General features: G+C 37.2%; 2 protein-coding genes across 3 annotated transcripts; both read left to right on the top strand.

Moving 5' to 3' along the window:
• The first annotated feature begins 734 nt into the window (after positions 1-734).
• LOC119796060 (girdin-like) lies at positions 735-7,812 on the top strand. 2 transcript variants are annotated; one of them, XM_038304405.1, is made up of 3 exons: positions 735-803; positions 1,885-1,929; positions 7,429-7,812. In XM_038304405.1, exons 1-3 carry the CDS (start codon positions 791-793, stop codon positions 7,755-7,757), a joined length of 387 nt encoding a protein of 128 aa, XP_038160333.1. In that variant the 5' UTR covers positions 735-790; the 3' UTR covers positions 7,758-7,812. The 2 variants fall into 2 exon arrangements, with proteins under 2 accessions (XP_038160333.1, XP_038160322.1); XM_038304394.1 differs by having other exon boundaries at positions 7,426-7,812.
• A 2,937-nt stretch (positions 7,813-10,749) lies between these two features.
• LOC119796070 lies at positions 10,750-17,570 on the top strand. Its single transcript, XM_038304433.1, has 8 exons — positions 10,750-10,871; positions 10,948-11,010; positions 11,261-11,521; positions 11,651-11,908; positions 16,104-16,223; positions 16,762-16,836; positions 16,923-16,985; positions 17,437-17,570. Exons 1-8 carry the CDS (start codon positions 10,841-10,843, stop codon positions 17,520-17,522), a joined length of 957 nt encoding a protein of 318 aa, XP_038160361.1. The 5' UTR covers positions 10,750-10,840; the 3' UTR covers positions 17,523-17,570.
• The last annotated feature ends 5,477 nt before the right edge of the window (positions 17,571-23,047 follow it).

The following is a 23,047-nucleotide window of genomic DNA, read 5'->3' as shown; positions in this document are numbered from 1 at the left end:
ACTGGGTGATTTTCTTGAAGCTTCTTGGCAAATAAAATAATCAAGGCCTTGCTCTGGTTTCTTTTAAAGCTATAGTGTGTCATTTTGATTTGGTCAAACTGCAGCAACATAAATCGCTTCCCAACCAGTTCTCCCCCTTTAGGATTACAGAGACCATCATGATACAAAATGAGTTCTGCAACGTCCGCATTATCTTCTTATGAAGTGATGAACAGGTTTGTTTCCGTTGATCATGTTATAAACAGATAGGATATAGAAGATACAGAATTTATATAGGCAAATATAGCGAATATACCCCAGAGTGCACAATGGCAACCTCCACATTTACTAGTTTACAGTCACTAGTTAGAATATGCTGCTATAGTGCAAAGACGTAGACCTCCATAAATGCGAGACCTGCTCCTATGTAAAAAAAAAATAAAAAAAAAAAACAATTTCTGAGGCAACACAAACAAAGATTTGGATTTTTAGTTTGAAGATAAGAAATATATAACACTTGTGTACAATATATTGCATTCCTGTTAGGAAATTCCTGTAATTCTTTCACACTGTAGCTTTGATTTGATCAATTTTATGAAATATTTGGAATTTGAAATGAAAAAAAAATTATAAGTGTCTTTTTTTCCGTTTTTGTTTGTACAATGCTCTTTTAATCTATATATTTTTTACTCATGCAAAAATAAATTATGGGAAGACGGGTAAAGCCATAAAGCAGCTTAGTCCTCTTTGCTGGACTTTGACCCTGTTACACGTTATATTCTGACGTTAGCTGAGACAAGCTGGCTAAATCATGGGCTCATCAGGTACGCTTTTAAAATGTTTTTTTATGCCCTATTGGTTTCATTTAATTTATCTGGTTTTTTTGTTTATTTAAAGTATAGAAAAACCCCATATTGATGTGGTTAGCCTTTTGCTACATGTAAATCCTGTTTTTCAGAGACTTGGATATGCTTTAACATTATTAACTAAACATAATTAGTTTCAGCTTTTAAACTTTCTTCTAATGTAACATGTTTAGTGTACAATAGTTTTAATCTCTTGGCCCCAAAACAATAAAATCATATTATCATATTCTTTCCTTGTCTATATTTGAAACTGATATTAATGTTTTAAAATGGATGTCTTTTGGAATGTGGTTAATAATTACCTTAAAGTTGTGTTGCCGCAGTGACTTCAACTGATATTCTTATATAAAGTGCATAATTACACCAATATATAGTAATATGAAAGTGTATATGTTGTGCAGACATAATCTACACTTGCAATATACATTTTAATTGCATTTCTTTATTCTTAACAATAAATATAGACTCCACAGAGTACTCTGACTCCCTCCTTCCTAGTTTCAGTTCCCTCCCCCACAGAATGAAAATTATGCTTAGAGAGCCAGAGAACATGTTTATATCAGAGGCAACCAGAAGTCTGCTCAGTTTTTTTGATAAAGACTTGCTATTCAGGAGCCTTTTTTTAGGCCTTTCCATTGAGTTCAGTTAATCTCTCCAGCTTGACCGTGACCCTTATCCTAACCTTAACCTAAATTAAATTTAGACCATAGTCCTAAACATCACTGCTGATCCAAAAACAGCAATTCCCCGTATGGAGTCCAGACATCGGACCCCACAAGGAGCAGTCGGTCCCCACAACTTGCCATTTACCTTGACAACTGGGCCCACAACACACACACACAAACCCATGCACACACCAAAGGTCTATGGGCATTTGTCTCTTTATGAGATTGTTTGTGTACCCTCTACCGAATTAGCTCCAGCACAGATCTATATATATTTAAAAGCTGAAAACATCCTGTTCAGTGATAACTGTTGTCTTTTAACAAAGATAGTTTCCTTCACTCATATTTCATTCCATCTCTCCTTTAACCCCTAGCTTCAACTCCCACTTCAAAGAACCAAGATACTGAGAACAGAAAAGGTAAGCAAGACCCCAAATAGGATCGTGAGATGATTACTGGGGTCACCAAATATCAAGGCTGGTAGATGTTTTTGTGGACCCAAATGCGGAGTAGAAGAGGCAGGGATGAGTCCTTGCAAGATTTAATCAAGAAGTAAAAATACAGAATCCATAGTCCAGAGCCAATCAACAAGAAACTCAAGAGCCAAAATACTAGGAGACACTACAGAGGAAATAACATAAGCAAAACTAAGAATATGAAAAATGCTGAAAATCTATAGAACAAAGAAACAAAACAAAGCATACTTTAAAACCCACAAAAGTAAAAACTTAACAGAAACGAAAGGACTAGAATGTAAGATCATAACACCAAATAATTTTGGATAAATATAAATGCTCAAAATGTATGCAGTTTCCAACCAGACATTAGAAGGATGGTGAGCAGTTGGTCTCAAACAGGCATTTTATTTCTCAAAACAGGTTACTGATGGCTGTAACTCTGTTTCTCCCTATCCTCCATCTCTCCCTCTCTGGCGTGTGCTGTCAGTAGGAGCGGCGCCTGCAGAAAGAGTCACACACAGTCTGAAAAGACAGACCTCAAATAAACTTTTACTATAAAAGTAAGGATAATTACATTTATATTAAATTACACAAATTCAAATAGAGATTGGTTTACTGCTTCATTTTTACTCAAATTCCTTTTGCTCGGTTTGTATGAGATTCTGATTTGTGCGTGACATTCTGCTAAGAGCCTGCTAAGATGACTTTCTCATGACAAACTTCTAAAGAGGGAGTTTGTCCTGCATATTGTTTTTATCAGACTGTTGTTCTCCCTTTACTGATTATCTGAAAGAAACCAAAGTGGGTTGCAAGCCTCACATATACAACTCAACAGCTAAACTTGTGCCTACAGGGCCCAAACAGAAATGATTTATTCTCTCTGATAAGGTCACAGAAGAGAAAGCTGGAGCGGTGGGCTTTGCGAGTTGATTGGGGAAAATGTTGAAATGCTTATTGAGACTTTATGGGTAGTTACAACATAACCATTTAAACTATGAAACAAATTATTACCTCTAACCTCAGGACCCTGCTTGAAAGTTTCAATAAGTATTGCAATAAGTATAAGTAATGACACATAAGAAAACTACAACTGGATACACCAGATGTTCACCACCTTCACCACACATCGCCTGTCATCAGAGCTGCTCGATCTCTCCTCTGATCGCACTTTACAGTGCGCTTTCTCTGCATGCATGCTGAAAAAGTTATTGTCAGTAGCAACAAAGTATGCTGCAATGTGAAAAGCTGCAATGATACTATTGTGGTCCTTTATTTATTTGCAACCTCGCGTCTGTGCAAAAAGATCTTCTGAGCACCTATATAGATAAAAAATAAAAAATACATACCTTGATTCCTGAGAGTAATTCAATTCAATTTCAATTCAGTTTATTTATATAGCGCCAAATTCACAACACATGTCATCTCCAAGCACTTTACAGTTCAACCAGATCATACAGTCAAATTGATTCAAAGTTTTCTATCTAAGGAAAACCAATTGATTGCATTGACTCATTGACTCAAATACAATCCCTCACACTAAGCATGCTTGTAGCGACAGTGGAGAGGAAAAACTCCCTTTTAACAGGAAGAAACCTCCAGCAGAACCAGGCAAGAGTCTCCCCATTGCCTTCTCAAACATAAAGCCAAGAATGCAGCTGCTCTGTTCAGAATCAGAATCAAGTTTATTGCCAAGTAGGTTTGCATTTACAATGAATTTAACTTGGTGTTGATGCTGCAGAAAAATTAGATATGTATACAGAATACAGAATCTATAGCTGTATGCTATATAATACATGCAACATACCATATACAATATATAGTATATAGCTATATACTATATACATATATACAGATGCGACAGTGGTGTAGCTTGTCGGTCCTGAATGAGGGGAAGAAACAAAAAGACCCAGCTGTTACAATAAATAGTTGGAAAAAAAAAAACATTTCTTATTTTAATCAGGATGTTATTTTTATTTTTTCATGTTTAAGCTCTCAGCAACATGGATAATTTAAATTAAATGTAGACTGTTTTCTGGTGTGTTTTGCTAAAGTTCAGCACACACTGTCGTCTTTTTATTATAAAGAAATTAAGAAATAAATTTTGCAGTTATACTTTAATCACAACATTATGGGTCTGTTTGGAAAGTAAAGCTCTTAATGCCTCTTCATGTTTTCTACAAAACACCCCAGTGTGTTCCAAAATGAAAAGATAAAGTGACTAATAGCTGTGAATTCAAAAGTGTTTTTTTGATTATGTAAATGCAACATATTACATATACATAAGTATATTGATCAGGCGCAGGGAGGCTCGTGGACAATAGTGCATGTTTAATTGATGGTCAGGACTCACAAAGGTTGAGAACCAAGGTTGATAGAGCTGCATAAAAATATTACCCATGTTGGCGCTTGTTTCAATCAGATGATCATACAGTCAGATTGGTTGCAAGTTCACTATTAAAGGAAACCCAACTGATTACATCTAGTACTTTAGTTCGAACAATTTACTCGAGGTAAATGTTCTATATATCATTTTGAATTTGCAATCCAAAGTGGTGCAGGAGGGTGACGTCAATGACAATCCTCTTGCCCCATATATTTCTTTTAATGACACAAAAAAATGCTGCTTTGATTTTTTAAATCAGGAAAACATTTTGAAAACTTTTTGCTGGCATTTATTTTAGAAAAACTAATATCAAACATCCCTTTCATAATCATTTTAATTTGGTAACAGGTTAACTTGACTTAAAGAATAAAATGAAAACATAGTTTGGATTATCAATTAGCATTTTTATAAATGAGTGAAAAAATGCAGCAATGACCTCAAAACAAAAAGCTTTTCAATTAAAACATTTTACTTTCAAATTTGACAATTTAAGATTATTATTGTTATTATTATTATTTTTTTTTTCACAGACATCTTTTGAAAATTTTATGTAAAACATTATTTTTAACGTTATTTTCAAGTGAATTACAAACTTATCAGTCTTGGAGAAGAAAATTAAAATTTAGTTTCGATTATTTCTTTACGAAAAAAGCAGCTTCTTGTGAAAGTAAAAAAAGCTTTTCCCTTAATCCATTTTAATTCACTTCCATAGCAGAAAGGGTGATCTTCAATCTCCTAACTCCGGTCTGGGTTGATTCTCTCCTAATCTCCTAAATTAGTCTCTAAACCAACAAAAGTATCCGGATAAACTCTTCGACCACTCAAATGGTCAATTCCACTGACCTTCTTTTTCCTTTGGACATCTGATCCTGGTCATACAGCCTCCTCTTTTCCTGGTCATCTTTTTCTCTGGTCCCCTGTCTTCTGTTCTTCACAGCCTTTGACCTCTTCTTCAAACAAGCACAAGAATTTGACTCTACCGAATAAATTAATAATAAATATAATAAATATTAATAAATAGGTGGCCCAGAAAGGTGTGTTTCTCGGGCTTGGCTCAGATGGAATCGCAGAAAAGGAGCAAAAGTTGTCTTCTTACTTCCTGGTCCCTCGATGTTAACTTTGTCTTCTGTGATGGAATAACCCAAACACCTGCTTTAATGAAACGTAGCTTTCTTTTTTTGGCTCCAAGAAGCATAGAACCCTTTCTCTAGGCCAATGGAATGCCTGAGTATCTGGTTTAAACATAAAAGGGTATGCATAAGCTCACTACACCATTCAAATGACATGGGGTAAATATGGAATGCAAGCTGTGCAACTTAGACATAAATATTTCCTAACTGCTTGCTCATATATATTCTGTCATGTCCACCTTGGGTCCTTGGTTCCTCTCCACTGTCGCTACAGGCATGCTTAGTGTGAGGGATTGTATTTGAGTCAATGAGTCAATGCAATCAACTGGTTTTCCTTAGATAGAAAACTTTGTATCAATTTGACTGTATGATCTGGTTGAACTGTAAAGTGCCTTGAGATGACATGTTCTGTGAATTTGGCGCTATATAAATAAACTGAATTGAATTGAATTGACGGATTTAACTTTTATTATATGTTTAAAGTATGAATCCTTACATCCATACACATATTACAGACATAGCACAGGGCCCTCTGGTTTGAATACATTGTTACATATTGCAAAAACATAATCACTTTATACTTCCATCATCAACTAATAGGGAAGGCCTGTCAGTCACAATGTACTTCAATATTTTTAGTAACTTAAAAAATCACATTTCTATTCTTTGCTGAAAGTACGGCAAACTGCTTTACATTTCATTTCTCACTAAATAACCACACATCAGTGCTTCAGGCTCCTTGGTGTGGATGAACAGGAAGCATTGTTGCATCAGCGCTAACTGCTGCCTGTCATCTGGAGTCTACATCCTGTTCTCAACTGTTCTTTTGCTGCCTTCATACGCCCAGTTTTGACATCTCAAACAATTCATCTAACTAATTCCTAATGTCTAATCAGCCTTAAGATGTGTTTGTTTAAGATGTGTAATTTTTTTTTATTTATTTATTTTTCTGTACAGCAGTTTGTTCAGGTGCGGTTTTGCTTAACAAAATACAATTGGATTGGACAATTTTCCCACCACTGTCTACCAATGCAGCCATACTTGACCAAACCTTTTTGACCCTCACTAAATCATAGCAAGTTGGGGGCCACTAGGGGTTTTGATGTTTTGATGCCTCTTACAAATCAACCTACAAGAAAAATGCATTAATCGGCCACATTTGAAGGACCCTTAAGAGGACTCATGTATTGGGAAAGCATTGGATAAAGCGCTGTGAAGTCAATGATCTACAAATATGTAGATCATTGACCTCACAGAATGCAGAAGAATGCAGTAGTAAACTGTAGTAAACTACCCCCATAGGTGGCTCTGTATAGTAAGGAAACAGTTAACATTAGCTTTGAGCCAAATTTCAGGTAGAAAAGAATGAAAGAAACACATATACTTATATATTTTTATTATAATTACCCCTGAGCAGTGTCTTGGTTATATCAAATGCTTTTGTCAGCTATATTGGTTTCTTAGAAAAAGTTAAAGAACCCCTTGGAGTATAATTACATTCAAAAAAAGACTTCGCAAAACACACATAAAAAAGTAATAAAAAGAGGATAAAAAATACAGAAGCCTTTATTCTACATTTTGTCAATTTAGCTGCCTTTCTATAAAGCTTAAATCTGCACGACGTTTCAAATTACTTTCAATGCTTTAAATCAGTGGAGAAAAACATGACAAAAGTGAAAATAAAACCTAAAAACTTAAAGAATTTGAGGATGAAAACTCCAATTACTGAGATAAGATGAAATTTTTTAAAAAGTTAAAAAAGAAATGTCATATTTTAAGTAAATTTGTCAGTGGTCAATATGTTTTTATTGTTACAAACTAAATTTTAATTCTAAAACAACTGATACAATAAACTACTGCTTTATTTGGTGTCCTGTTACTTTGACCGTTTTCTAATTTGTCATATATTGTAGTCCTTTAAAACCTGTGTCATATTTCTAACAGCAGACTCCAAGTTGAAGACCTTACAAGAGGACAACAAAAAGTTACTTCACACGCTGAATCAAATAAAGGATCAACTGGAGACACAGAAAAGTAATCTATGCGGACAGCTAGAAGAGGTTGAGAAACAAAGGGAGGAATGCAAAAAGGAACTACGGCTGGTTGATGAGGAAATCAATAAGAAAGAAACCTCTGATGGCATGGAGGAATTATTGGCAAAGAAAGAAAAGATGTTAAAATCACTGTGGGATCTGAATATGAAAAAGAAAAATGATGAAATTAAGTTACTTAACATAGAGAAGGAACTGGAACCTATAGATATTCAGCTAAAATGAGTAAAAGAGGGAAATTGAGATGTTTAGAATGAACAAAAAGTGCTAAAAAAGAACAGTGTTCTAAATAAAAGAAAGAAATGGCTGGGCTTTTGCTTTGATGTTTCATCAAAATGTTTTAATCTGTATTCTAAATCATGCTTATGCCATAAACAAGGCAATTTTTGTTCACACAGTAATAAATGTATGGCTTCCTGATAAAACCTAATTCTGATAAAAAATGTAACAGTAATAATTACTCTATTTAGATTGTATATAGGAGGCCCTACACTAGTCAAAATGATATTAACTGATGGTTGTTTAAAGTAATAAAAATAATGCAGCGGTAAAAAGCTTTTGAATCAAAACATGTTTTAGAAAATACATAGTTTTGTTAACCGTTATGTGTTTTACTCATTTTATAAATATTTTATTTTGGTATCACAAACACAGGAGTTAACTGTAATGATATTTTCTGCATTAAACATGTAAGCTGTTATTTCTGAATGCAGTATCAAATGCCCATTAAGATTTTTTGTATTTTGCTTGACTTTTCTTTCAAATAGTTTCTTTTGAATCAAATAAAATAAGCTTCTAAGTATTTTATTTTTCATGCTCCTGTTGTTTTTCCTTTTTTCCCAATATCTCTACTTTTTTTGTCATTAGTGAGAACATGTAAGAAGGGTCAATAAAGGACAGAACAAGTGTAGAGAAATAATCGACGTAAAATAAAAAAGTCTAGAGGTTGGAGGGAAATCAGTATCAAATTAGATTTAATAAAAGGAAATTGATTTACTAAAAAATGTATTACTTCAGCCACTAACTTTTACAATGTCTGATTTCCATGCAAGGATTTTAGTGTGATAAATATTTTTGCATGTGAGAACTGAATCCTACATTTGTGGATCACTCTAGGAGTGAGTTATTTTTTTAAACACTATTGCCGCTTTATCATACTCACACACGCTCAGACAGATCCTTGCTGATGAAAGCATGTTTTCCATGGCAACCAGTAGCCATTATAATGCTGATTGTATAGGAAACTGTAATAATTGTAATATGCAATTACCTTCCACTGCATTTTAATTTAGATAGCTTCTGGCCTAACTCTATTTGTTCACTTTACAGTTAAACCCATCTGTATATTATGCTATTGTACATAACTGTAAAAACCTTTTTTTAATAGTAATATCCATCTGTTTATAATAGTTTTAATTTCTATACTCATTCAGTAGAAATACCCATGTCCAGTATTTATGGAACCATTATTTATCCTGCACTTGCTGCTATTGCACATCTGGTTAGACCTAAACTGCATTTCATTGCCTTGTACCTGTACATGTGTAATGACAATAAAGTTGAATCTAATCTAATCTAAACACGTTTCCTGAAAGTCAGGCAAGTAGCAAGACAACGAAAATAGAAATCAACACCAAAATTCAACAGGTACGGTGGATATGCCATTTTCTTTTTTTTTTGGATCCTAACAAAGTTTTTAAAATGGAAGGCAAGTGGTTTTAAGAAATTAAGGCATTTTTACTTTAGACTTTATATGCGTTAACGCCTCGTTACATGATGGAGCTCATCCTGCATCGCTGCATTTTGGGATCAGTATCTCTGAAACAAGCCTGGCCCATTAGCTGGCAGGAGTAAATATTGAGGAAGCAACGTTGGCGGTATTTTCTGCAGTCATAACAACTGAACGTATAGGTGCAGATAACAATTATTGGCTGAGAATAGTTCTAACAATGACTTTTTACTTAAGAAAACAATAGAGAATGAATGAATAATTAATAAATTAATAGAACTTTATGGATAAATTCACTGGTGACAGTGGCTATTGGGTATAAACATACAGGATCATACAGGATAAAGTGCATCCAGATATACTGTATACACTGGATGGTGACATATATATACAGTATCTTATGTACAGTAAAGTGGTGGCAGGTAAAATGCAGTTTATGGTTTGTTTCAGGGGTCTTTAGATGGCACAGAGCATTCTCAGGGGTCTGTGGTTGGTGGACCGGCCCGCTAAAAGGCTTTGCCTCGGGGACCGGACCGCTAAAGGGTTCTGGCTCGGGGACCGGACCACTAAATGGCTTTGGCTGGCAGTGAGCTGATGGAGGTGGAAGAAAAGGGAAAAAGTCCTCTCACTCCCCATAAAAAAATGAAAAATTTCTGATGCCTTTTGCTCTGGAGGATCAGATGTTATGATTAGAAATTGTGTGGTCCTAAGTCCTAAGAGGTGGGGACAACTGGGAGTCATAAAGGTGGCGGCTGGGACCACAGAGGAAACTGAACAGACTTGGTGGCGGCATAAGGTAAGCAGCAGGCCGCTCCAGCTGGCAAGCAGCTGCACCCAGTTTATTAATAAAGACTGTTAGAACTCATTCTGATCTGTCTGTTTGAATATTGCGTACAAGGTTTTGAGCCTGACAAAGAGGGCAACAGAGGACAAACAATACCTACAGTAAGGACTTCAATACAATAAAAAATAACTAGAATAACACAAAATGGAAATTAAAACCAATAAACTAGAAAACACCGAATGACATGAATAAAGTATAACTTAATACTCCAAAAAGAAAACTAAAACAGTACCAAAAAGTGCAGAGTCATGACACTGACTAGAAGGGAGACAATGGGATAGGAAACAGGCACAAGATGGAAACAGAGTAACTGAAATAAGAGTTTTTCCAGTGGCCAAAGCTGCTAAATCTTTTTCTTACCTCATAAAAAAATAGCGGCATGAGTTGGCTACTTCTGCATATGAAAAAGTGTTTCTCATAAGAATTAGCCCTATGTTCATCACAACTGACCATAGGTAACAGTATTATATCAATGAAATGAAGAGATAAATCAGCTAAATTGTGTCTTTTTCCTCGAACAAAAATGTAATTCAGATTCTGTTTTAGAAAACCAAACGACAGCTATTTATTTCTCTTTTTATTACATAATGTCCACTTCTGTGTTACTTTTTATTCACAGCTAACAGTTTCTGCCTGCTATTTTAGTAACGGTCCAAACAGGAAGAGGAAGTACTGAGCTGTGTATCTTCTATGTGTCAAAGTAAGACAGTTGTCAGTCAGCATTGAGCATCGGTCATGAAGATGACCGCCCTCAGCATTAAAATCTGTGAGTTTCTTTTTATTTTCTTTCTCTTAGTGAATTGTAAGGTTGAATTCAAAACACACTTCTTATTTCTCTGCAGTGATTAATGTGGTTTTCTTGCTGTCAACACTACCTGGACAAAGCTGTTTCCTTCAAAAGCCTGGTGGGTTATAAAATTATTTCAAAAATTGTTAAATCTCTAAACATTTTGATTTCCTTATGAACTTGTTTGAAATATTTTAAGCTGCCTGAGTGCAAATTTAGCTGAAATCAAATGTTAATTAATAAATAAAGGTAACTTAAATTGTCTCATAGGCTGCTTTTGTTGTCCTATTGTTGCTATTTTTGAAGATTTATATTGCCATTTATATTCTACTTTATCAGTTAATTTACATTTTTTTTTGCCATCACAGATTTTCCATCAATTTTTCCAAACAGACTTCAGTTCTTTGAATATGACCCTGTCTTCATAAGTTGTGGCGAGAACAAAGACATGAATGCATGGAAAGTGATAAGAAAACTTTTTATAATGAGTCCAACAAATGTATCTGATGACTGCAATATCCCAGCTCCATCCTGCACCATTGATCTGTCCTTTGAAAGCCACAGTGGAGAATACTGGTGTGAAAATGATGAGGGAGAACGAAGCCGTGCTCTCAACATCTCTTTTACAGGTCTGAATATACAGTACAATATTTTATATAAAAAGTATTGTTAAGCTCTATGCTTATATTGATTGTGAAAGTCTATAATCAATAGAAATGTATGGATCAAATGATCACTATTCTGATCATTTTCCTCAGCTGGTTCTGTAATCCTCGACTTTGGTGCACAGCCAGTAAATGAAGGATCTAATGTGATTCTCCGTTGTGTTCACAAGAACAATGAGCAGACACAGATAACAGATTTCTTCAAAGATGGCATGCAGCTCATAACCAAATATGAAAACGTCCTGAGCCTGGAAAACATCTCCAAGTCTGATGAAGGTCTCTACAAGTGCAGCATTTCTGGAGCAGGTGACTCTGCAGAAAGCTGGCTGACTGTTGTCAGACCAGAAAAAGGTTAACAGATTTTATTTTTGTGTGGTTATTTTTTATTATGGTTAGCATTCTATTTTGCGTGTTTATATATATATATATATATATATATATATATATATATATATATATATATATATATATATATATATATATATATATATATATATATATATATATATATATATATCATACAGAATTTAACACAATATAGACATATAAAAGACAATGTAAAAAACTAAGAAATTATAATATATACATATTATTTAGACATGAAAACTTGAAGTCATGTCTGACCTTGCATGATAATGCCTGAATCTAGTTTAAGGAAAATGTGTGATTTTACTCTAAGAAAATATGGTAATTAAAATGTATCTACATTGCATCCGGAGAGTTTTTTTTACTGCGCTGCACATCTTCATATTCAGTTATTTTACAACCTTCAAATCCATACAGTACTAGATTAATAAAATTTCTTATAACTCAATATCCCATTATGACCGTTGGGGGAAAAAATTATTTAAAAAAAAATCTTTAGTTTTTTTTGTTAGATTGTGGCTAACTAATAAAATAAAAAATAAAAATACACAGGCCTCCACTGCCTTTGCCTTATACCTTAATGATATACAGTGGGTATGGAAAGTATTTAGACCCCTTTACATTTTTCACTCTGTTTCATTGCAGGCATTTGTTAAATCAATAAAGTTCATTTTATTTCTCATTAATGTGCATTCAGCACCACATTATTAAAGAAAAAAATAAATGTAGAAATTTTTGCAAATTTATTGTAAAAGAAAAACTGAAAATCACATTGTGATAAGTATTAAAACCCTTTTCTCAGTATTGAGTAGAAACACCCTTTTGAGCTAGTATAGCCATGAGTCTTCTTGAGAATGATGCAACAAGTTTTTCACACCTGGATTTGGGGATTCTCAGCCATTCTTGCTTGCAGACCCTCTCAAGTTCTGTCAGTTTGGATGGTGAGTGTTGGTGGACAGCCATTTTCAGGTCAACTGGGTTTAAGTCAGGGTTCCCGCTAGGCCATTCAAGAATGGTCACAGAATTGTTCCCAAGACATTCCTTTGTTATTTTAGCTGTGTGCTTAGGGTCATTGCATTGTTGGAAGGTGAACCTTCGGCCCAGGTCCCAATCCTGAGCACTCTGGAAGAGGTTTTTTTATAGGATACTTCTGTAATTGGCCGTTTTCCTCTTTCTTTCAATTGCAACCAGTTTTCCTGTCCCTGCAGCTGAAAAACAGCCCCATAGTATGATGTTGCCAACACCATGTTTCACTGTTGTGATTTTATTAGGAAGGTGATGAGCAGTGCCTGGTTTTGTCCACACATACTGCTTAGAAATAACGCCAAACAAATCTATCTCTCATCAGACCAGAGAATCTTCTTTCTCTGAGTCTGGGAGTCGTTCATGTGTTTTTTGGCAAACTCTATGCAGGCTTTCATATGTTTTGCACTGAGAAGAGGCTTCCGTTGGGCAATTCTGCCATAAAGACCCGACTGGTGGAGGGCTGCAGGGATAGTTGACTTTGTTGAACTTTCCCCCATCTCCCTACTGCATCTATTGAACTCAGTCACAGTCTTTGGGTTCTTCTTTGCCTCTCTTACCAAGGCTTTTCTCCCAGGATTGACTTAGACTTTAGACTTAGACAAACTTTATTGTCATTTTGCATACCCAGAGTGTATGAGCTGCTTAGCAATGAAATTAACATTTCCATTTATAAAGTGCAGCAAAATGTAAACAGTGTAGGAGAAAATGAAAACCAGTTTAAATATATGGTGCAAAAGGCATAATATGGAAGGTTCAGAGCAGTGCAAAATGAATAAATGGCAAAATGCAGTAGAACACTGAGTTGAGTTCTATTTACAGGGATTTAAAAAGTTGCCATATAGTGCAAATATGATGTTTACAAGTGTGATACAGAATCTCGATTTGTGACTTGATTAGTCTTTCAACAGTTCAACAGTCTTATGGTAATAGGGAAAAAGCTGTTGGAGACTCTACAGGTCGACTGCTGCGAAGCCTCTTCCCAGAGGGCAGCAGGAAGAAACGTCCTTAATGCAACTATGTTGCTTCTGTAGAAGGTGGTGAGGATGGGTGGGGGCATGTGAGCTCTCCTCATCCTCCCCAGGAAGCGCATGTGCTTGTGTGCCATTTTGACCAGTGAGGAGGTGTTCTTGGTCCAGCTGAGGTGGACTTTGATGTACAACCCCAGGAATTTGTACTGATGACCACCTGTACAGCTGAGCTGTTGATGAGCAGTGGAGCGTGGTTAGGATGGTTCTTCCTGAAGATCTCCTTCGTCTTCTCCACATTCAGGATAAGGTTGTGTCTCTGCACCAGCCCAGCAGCTGCTACACTTCCTCTCTGTAGGCCATGCCGTTGTTGTCTCTAATGAGGCCCAGCACATTAATGTAATCTGCAAAGATCACAATGTGATTGGTTGTGAACCTGGGGGTGCAGTCGGGCATCATCAGAGTGAACAGCAGGGGGCTTGGGACGCAGCCTTGAGGGAAGCATGTGCTCTATCCAACACTGAGGTCTGACTGAGGTCTGTTGGTGAGGAAGTCTAGCAGGCAATTGCAAAGGGGTGGTTTGGAGCCCAGATGTTCAAGTTTTCCAATCAGATGCTGTGAGTGATGGTGTTAGTCCAGGAACTTACCCGTACATGGGTGTTCTTCTCCTCCAAGTGTGCTAGGCTCAAGTGAAGAGCGGCGGAGATGGCGTCTTCAGTGAAGCGGTTTTGTCAGTAGGTAAACTGGAGAGGGTCAAATATTAGGGGGAGATTGGAGACGATGTGTTTTTTTTACCAGCCCTTCAAAGCACTTCATCATGATGGGAGTCAGTGTGACAGGCCGGTAGTCATTAAATGAGGTAACTTGAGGCTTCTTGGGACTGAAACGATGAAGGCAGACTTAAAGTTTGGACAATGGATTGGTTGCTTTAGGTGTTAAAAATGTATTTGAGGAGACCAGCAAGCAAACCTGCATACTCCTTGAACTCCCACCCAGGTATATTATCGGGGCCTGGTGCTTTCCTTGGATTGACTCTCCTTAGAGTCTAGTTAAGTCAGCTGTGTCAAGGCTGAGTGCCTCCTAACCCTGATGGGGAACAACTTTCACTGCTGGAGTGCGGTTTACTGCCTCACACCTTCCAAAGAAGTTGTTTAGTCCATTTAGGAAGTAAGTATAAGCTACACCCACTGGGGGGGGAGGATATATTGTAATCAGTAATCGCCCGTATGCCTTTCCACATCCTCCTAGTCTTGCTGCATCATGGAAGAGATACTCGATTTTCTGGCTGTGGCTCTGTTTAGTTGTTCTGATACCATGGTTCAAGTTGGCTCTCATTGTCCTCCCTGTCACCAGACTTGAAGGCTGAGTAATGTGCTTTTAGCGATACTCGAAACTCCCCAGTCATCCAGATTGGTTGGTTGGCCCGGGTAATGAAGTTCTTTGTGGTGCTGACACAGTCATGGCATACACATCTATATTGATCTAGTTGTCATATATAGCTGCAGCTTTGAATTCATTCCAGTCATAGCATTTAAAAGAGTCTTGGAGTGCCGCCATAACCCCCTCAGTCCACACCCTGACCTGCTTCACTGTAGGTTTAGCTTTGATAAGCTGGAATGCAGGACTTAGCATGACAGATAGGTGGTCTGATGACTGGAGGTTGGGGGGGAATGTATCTATGATGTAAGGGATTCTGTCCCCAAATTGCAAAGTCCACTTGTTGGTTAAAATGTGGGAGAACAGTCTTTAAATTAGCATGGTTAAAATCCCCAGCAATGATAAACACACCCTCCGTGTGTGCAGATTGAAATTGCTCAGAAATAGCCTGGAAGAGGACACTTATGGTCTCTTTTGTATTAGTGCTGGGGGCCACATAGTGATAAAAATGTTTTGTAGTCTTGTTTAATATGTTCATCGGTCACTTACATTAAAAAAAACTTATCAGGCTAGTTTAAGTAAACTTCAACATGTCATAGTCAGTTTTAATAAAATTTACATCATTTTCTAACAACAAACTTAGGGCTAGTGAAAATCAACAGCCAAAGTTAATTTTAAGGCCTGATTATGTATATTACTCTAAAAAAAAACATGAACACAGCAAATTGTTGCATCTAAAATGTATTTCTGATTTTACAAATCCATATTTTAAAGAATTTTCTATTGCCTAATTACTAAAATCTTCATTTTAGGACCTAATATTGGAGCCCAACCTGTACAGTATCTGGCCCCTGTAATCTCGTTTCTTTTGTGCACCCTTGTTTCATTGATCCTCTTGGTAGTTGGACTGATTTTCTTCAAGAAACGCAAAGGTAACATCAAACTTAAGGTTTGAAACCTTTAACCCATTTCTTAATAATAGAGGCAGAGAAATTTATTGTTAAAATTAAGTGACTCGAAAAACTGTTATATATGTACAGGCCATTAATTACTTTATTTGAACCTTTTTCTTCATCTCCTTTATGCTATTGTATCTCCCATTTGTGACACATTCAGCTTTCTGACTAATTTGTCTTGTTTAATTTATTTTTTGAAGCTTTTTTTTTCTAAGTTGAATTTGAATAGCTTTTATTTCTGGTCAATATTGTGCTACTTAAGGTTTAGATAATCCTCAAATTATTTCACAAAATTATTTGTTTTGAGGAATAGTTTGTCTTTAAAATCTATGACAAAATCTTGCACAAAAGAACTAAAAATCAAGGTTTACAAAACATTTCACTGGACGACCTTGTTATCAACCTACAAACCCAGATAGAGACCGCACGCAGAACTTGCAAACATTTTACTATGATGCTATTTTTTTTAGAAACTTAGATGTATTTATCTGTTTGCATTTCTGTTTCACTGCAGCATTGAGAGATGAAACTGTCACAGGTCTAAATGAAGTTACTTATGCTGTTGTCAACAAACCAAGAAAGAGGAATGGTGTGGGTTTTTTCAATATGCTTTTTTGCACAATTGTTTAAAACAAAATGTGTTAGTTTCATTTCTATCTGTCTTCAAATTGTTAGGTGGAAATGCTGAAAATGAACAAAACCAAGTCACGTATGCTTCGATTGGGAACATCAGATCAGGTACTTTCTGTTGCATGATGTCTTTTTTAACTTGGTTGAGCAGCTCTGTTGTGTACAGAGGGTGTCATTAGCGTAAGACTATATTCAATATAACTCAACAGCTCATAACTATTTTCAGATGGCTTTATCTAAAGCAATGAGGGGAGAAATTGTGTCTTGTCAGTTGAAACCACAAAATAAAACCTCATGCAGCAATAAGGGGTTGCTCTGTCTGCTTAATTAGACAACCACAGTATCTACAGAGAAACCATGTAGAAGAAAAGATTGCTGGTGTAGCTAAATGTAGAGGAATGTCTGTGTATAATCCTCTGCTTAAAGACATGAAGCCCCACCAAATTCATAACCTTAGTATTACACTAACATTCACACACGCAACAAATTGAACTACAGTAGGAAATATTCTAACTTGCTGTTAGTTTACACAGTTAAATGTACCTTTTTCTCTCTACAGGGCAGGACGTGTGTACAGCTACCATTGGACAATATACATCAAAACAAGAAACAACCTATTCTGAAATCAGGCTTTTTAATCATTAAAAGATTGAATTTATGTAATTGGTAAAGTTCCGTCATTAGGCTCAACTTGTAGTGGTACAGTACATTTCTTGATACTGTCAATCTGGGTTCTAATGTCAACCAAAAAAACCTTTGCTGGATGTCATTAAAAGCCACTAAAGCACAGCATTAAAAGGAAAAAAGTTATCCATATTGTATAATTGAGTTGTCCCCAATTTCATTTTTCAATTTTTCAAATGCTCTACTTTAATCTTTTTTTGAAGTCATTATTCAGACCCTAGAAATATCATTCTAAAGCATTAGAAAACATGAGTATGTACTGATACAGTATGGTAGTGAGTTTTAGAAGAACCATTCAAACTTGGCTTTTAATATACAATCAACATTAAAAACTAGTTAAAAGTGCATTACCGCCACCAACTGATATGGAGTAAAGCAAGGCAACAGGAAACGACTCACCCCAGAAAAAAAAAAAAACTTAACACAAAATAATAAATACTTAATCATATTTGCCCTCATAATTCCAAATTTATCTTTAAGTTATCGTCACTCTGCCAGTTTCTGAGGGTCCTATTGGTTGCTTTTAAGTTATTCTGAGCTCAAATTTCATTTTTATTTTACTTCCTCAGACCTTTTGCTTACTTCCCAGCGGTAATATGCAGCAGTATGTTCTCCACCACAGTTACAGCATTTGATCTTAGCTTCTTTCCCACATTTTCCATATTCATGCTCTGCAGCACACCTTCCACTTTGCTGTTTTTCTTTGCATACTGCTGCTATATGTCCACATTTTGGCAGTTAAAGCATCTTAGAGGTGGAGGATTGTAAATTTTAACATTGTAGCTCATATAATCAATGAAAACTTTGCTGGGTAACTGCTCTTCTTCAAATCTAATTAACACTGATAAGCTGTCAGATCTTTCTCCATTTCTTGTTTTTTTTTTACCGTTTCACTTCTTGTACTTTTGCACCACTTACGTTTTCTAGAATCTCTTTTTCAGAAACTTTAAGTTTCTGACTCCCCTGCTAATCTTTTTGTTCTCCACCAAGCTGCACTGAACTCTTATCCCCTCAATTTTGTTGATCCGTATTGCTTTGCCTTGCTGAGCGCTGTCTTTGCAATTGACTAATAGATCTCCACTATAGAGGATTCTGGCACGTCGGACTACTCCTATTAGTTAATTTATGTATTTTGTTAAGTGAACCAGATTCCAATTTGTAAAAGAGTCTGCCTGATTAACAAGTTTGAATATGAATTTGTAATCATTCTGTTTTCCTGTGGAATTTCTAGAATGTTCATCACTTGAATGTTCTGAACTGGACTCCCATTCAACTGATCTCTGCTTTTTCCGCTTTTTCTCATTTTTTGATACTACCCTCTTCCAAACTTCTTCATTGTCACTATTTTCCTCTTCCATCCCACAAGAATCGCTTCCTGTTTCCTCACTACTCACGGCCCAGGACATTTCTCCACAAGCGACTTTCGAAACAAGCACTATGCACCAAATGACCATATGTCTTCCAATCTCGCTTCCTCAGTCAAACCACACTGACCTCGGAAAAGCGCTCCCGACCCTCTTCTAGGTATTTTTGATTGTATTAGAGTTCTTAGATATTTCCTGTTTGCCCCTTTTGTGTCAGTCTTCTTTTCCTTAGCTCCCTTTTTGTCTCTGTTCACACCTACTCCCAATCTGTTAATTAGCTTGGTCTTTGTTTCTCTCTCCCTTTAATTCTCCTCCTGCTCAGTTACTCTTTGCTGGTTTGTCATCATTACTTTTTCCCCTTAGGGTTGTGAGTATTCCTGGTTTTGAGCATTTTTGAAGTTGAAGTTTTTTAATTTAACCTTCAAGTAACCATTTAAGCTTTTGTGTCTGCATTTGGGGCCTGTCAAACCTCCACCCCCACTGTCACAACAGGGGTGGAGGTTTGACTATTGAGCATATTTTGACCCTCTGTGTGAGGACAGAGAAAACCACAGAACACACAGGATTGCTTTCCCTTTTTCCCATGAGGCTGAAAATGGAGCAAAAATGGAGATCCAGGCAAAAGCCCAGATCTCCAGAATGATCAAGGATAAGTCTCCAGAATGACCATTCAGAGCCAGACTGCTGCAAAACCTTTTGCAACACATTTCTCTTGAGTTACAGAACTTCAGAGCCAGACTAGAGAGAAAGCCTCCTAAGGACCACTGGTGTGAACTGCTGAGACAAAGAAAGCCTGCTTGACTGCTGAGCTGTATCTGGATGAAACTCAAGCCTTCCAAATGAAATGGACAAAAAGGTTTCCAGGTCTGGCATAAGTAGGGACAGAACAAGCAATATGTCTGATGATGTTGATCATTTCATACGTATACTGACGTGTAAAGATGAATCTAACAGGACGGACTGCATGCTTTGCTATACAGAAACATGTTTTGAGCTGTTGTTGAAGCTTGGACAAGCTTTATTTCACTAAGGATTTAAACACTGATATAACATTATTGTTCATGTGTTCCTCCTATGCTCATACATTTCGATTACCAAGTATGACCAAGAGTCATTTAGTGGAATCCTGATGTCTATTCGCTGCTAGCTATTTCAAGAAGGGTAAAGAATCATTTGACTAAGGGTTATTGATTCTTGATAAAGCAAATCATTTAATAAAACATTATTTGTCCAAATATGTATTCACCTCATGGATTTGCATTGTGAATTTGTCTAAAAAGATTCCAGTTGCTCTAAATTGAAAAGCTAATTTGATCATATCCCAAATTCTTCCAGATAAACTTTGGTTTTCAAACTCAAAATCCATCTTATACTGTAGTATGGTTTTCGACAATGTTTCCCTTCCTCTGTCTACATCGTAGTTTAGTTTAGTTGAGCTTCACAAGTTTTAGTTAAGAGTGTTAATCTGAAATATGTTTGACTTGGAGCTGAAGTATTTTTGTTAATAAACTCATATTTTGAACAGACGTTGTGGTGAATTTATTCCATGTATGTGAAGAATTAACTGATCATGATTAGTGCTTGAATCACTCTTTCATTTATTGTTCTACCACACAGCCAATAGGGCAGGTTTTCATATATAACAGCCAAAATAATATCTAATTAAATAACATATTTAAGATGTATATTGCCCTCCCCGGTAGGGAGTATCAGCAATATAAATTCCCAGCTTGCTGGGAATTGAATAGAATATAAAATCACAACATCTTTCATACACAAGCATGCTAATAAATACACACATACCACAGGATTTTGGTGCCAGGACTTCACGGATACACAATAATATTAAATACTAAGCTGTAGCTACAGATATATACAAACCTGAAAAGTATTCACACACACAGTGACTGGCTATCTAAGGGCTACTCTTATTTATATCTTCTGTGGATTTAAATGGAAGGTATCCGCAGGAGACAAGTGTCAGGATTTGGCAGCTCTGCTGGCTAGGCCTTCTCCACTCTCTCTGCAGGTGACTGTTTGACAGAGGGGTGGGGCGCCTACACCTGTGGCTAATTGAGCGGCGTGCGACAGGACTATAAGAGCTGGACTCAGACAGCAGGAGGACGCCTGAGTGTTAACCGTTGTGTTACAAACCTGTGGCCTCTGTCTTCTGACAGCTGAATTTTTTCCCGTGCTAAAGGCGATTTTTTGTGTCTCCCAGGTCCTCGATCGTGATCTGCTTTTCCTCTGCTCAATCTGCCCACCTGAGCTTCCTCGGTGGCCCTCCTGGATCCTCCTGCTGGCTCTGTGGACAAGTCTGCCGGCGCTGCTCGGTCCCGCTCTCAGCCCCTCGTCAGTCTCTCAGTCACCAGCCTCACCAAGGTCAGGCAGAGCCCAGTCCGATCCGTTCTCCTCGGTCCGGTTTCCCTTCTCAAGTGGTAAGCCCTTTTTCTGTTCGTCAGTTTCTCTGCTCGGTATGCTTTTTTAACCACCCCCCCCCCCCCCCCCTCCATCCTCAGAGCCGAGCGTCCCCGATCCGCGCCTCTCTGCTCGGAGTCTCTCTCTAGCTTACTCATCCTGTACTGTTTGTCTGGTTTAAATAAACAACCTTAACTGCCTCCTGCCTCCGAGTGTGATCTGCATGTGGGCCAAGCACCTAAAACCCAACATGACAACAAGTAACGTTCAACAGTTATCCTAACTGGTAATGTGATACAACATTGCTGAAGTGATCAGTCTGATTAAAATGTCCAAACTAAGAAGGAGCAGTCTCCCTCAAGTAGATGACAGATGGTTATTGTATCCAGAGCGGTAATAAGCCAACTTAGGAAGATTTCAGCGTTGAGTTTATTCGCTCCTGTTGGTTCTTCTCATTCTAAACCTGATTTTACTTCTCAGCTTTAGGATCCACTCTGTCAAAGACTTCTGTTACATCTACCACCCCCGAGGTTTCCGTCCTGCTCCTGCCTCAGGGTCACCGATTTGGCCTTTAAAGCCCCTGGCTCAAACCTGTCCATCCTCATCTTCAAACACCCTGAAAGACCATTGTCTCCACTCTGAAACCCCAACATCTGCTTCCAACCAGCAAAGACTGGGCTTCATTGACTCACTGACTTAACTGACTTAAACAGCTTGACGCAACATTCTATAATCCATACATGCCCATTTAATGATTTGATTTCACTTCCAGGGCCCCTCTCAGCCCTGGCTCCCACGGCTCTTTCCATTCTCTGCTCTCCTTCGCTTGTCCCTGAAAATAAAATAAATAAATTCCATAAAAGTAAAAAAATAAATAAATAAAAAAAAATACTGGACTTGGTTTCCAAGTTTTGAATATGTTTCGCCACCGTTTCGCCACCTGTCCAGGAAGCTTTCTCAATTCAAATGTCTGGATCCGCAGTGAGTTGAGTCTTATATAGACAAGGCCTTGTATTGCTTGGAAACATGCAAATGGTAATTGATGAGTGGGTCGTTTGCTTCCATTGTTAGCCTGTAATATTTGAAACCTGTCTATGATTCTGAAGGTCGGTCATTAAAGGGGGGGATTGTCGTTAAAGGGGGGGATTGTCTCCTGTAATAGAAACCTGTCTATGATTGTTAAGGGTCGGTCGTTAATGAGGTATTGTTCACCGGCTGGAGCGGGTAGGTGCTTTGTTCCTCTGTGATGGGGTGGGGGGTGTGGGAATATCTGAAAGGAATCAGCTCTATAACTGAATTGTACGTTTTTGGAAGGTGGGATTTGAGTCAGCCACCTCTGTTTAAAGTTGGTTTTTCTCTCTTGACATAGATGGCTTCCTTCACGCCCCTCTCAAACCACCTATTTTCTTTATCCAGCATGTGAACATTCTGGTCCTCAAAAGAATGTCCTTTGTCCACTGTGTTGAGCCATGCGTCTGTGGAGAGGTTGTTCGGTTTCTCCAATATAAAGATCAGAGCATTCCTCCCTGCACTGAACAGTGTATACCACTCCGCTCATATTCGGTCTGGGGGTTTTATCTTTAGGATGCACCAGCCTCTGTTTAAGGGTTTGGTTTGGCTTGAAATGTACTGGGATTTTGTGTTTGAAGAAAATCCTCTTGAGCTTTTCAGACACTCCAGCAACATAAGGGATTGTGATGTTTT

This window comes from Cyprinodon tularosa, unplaced genomic scaffold, assembly GCF_016077235.1.
Source record: "Cyprinodon tularosa strain WSP-4 unplaced genomic scaffold, ASM1607723v1 ctg1142, whole genome shotgun sequence".
NCBI classification, from domain to species: Eukaryota; Metazoa; Chordata; class Actinopteri; order Cyprinodontiformes; family Cyprinodontidae; genus Cyprinodon; species Cyprinodon tularosa.
This window is presented reverse-complemented; position numbering and strand designations above follow the sequence as displayed.

Bases quoted from the DNA above. Each gene is read 5' to 3' on its own strand.
- LOC119796060 (XM_038304394.1), top strand. The intron at 1,930-7,425 runs GTAAGCAAGACC...TATTTCTAACAG, and splicing joins AGATACTGAGAACAGAAAAG to CAGACTCCAAGTTGAAGACC.
- LOC119796070 (XM_038304433.1), top strand. From the start codon at position 10,841: ATGAAGATGACCGCCCTCAGCATTAAAATCT. The intron at 11,522-11,650 runs GTCTGAATATAC...CATTTTCCTCAG, and splicing joins TCTCAACATCTCTTTTACAG to CTGGTTCTGTAATCCTCGAC. The intron at 16,986-17,436 runs GTACTTTCTGTT...TTCTCTCTACAG, and splicing joins GATTGGGAACATCAGATCAG to GGCAGGACGTGTGTACAGCT.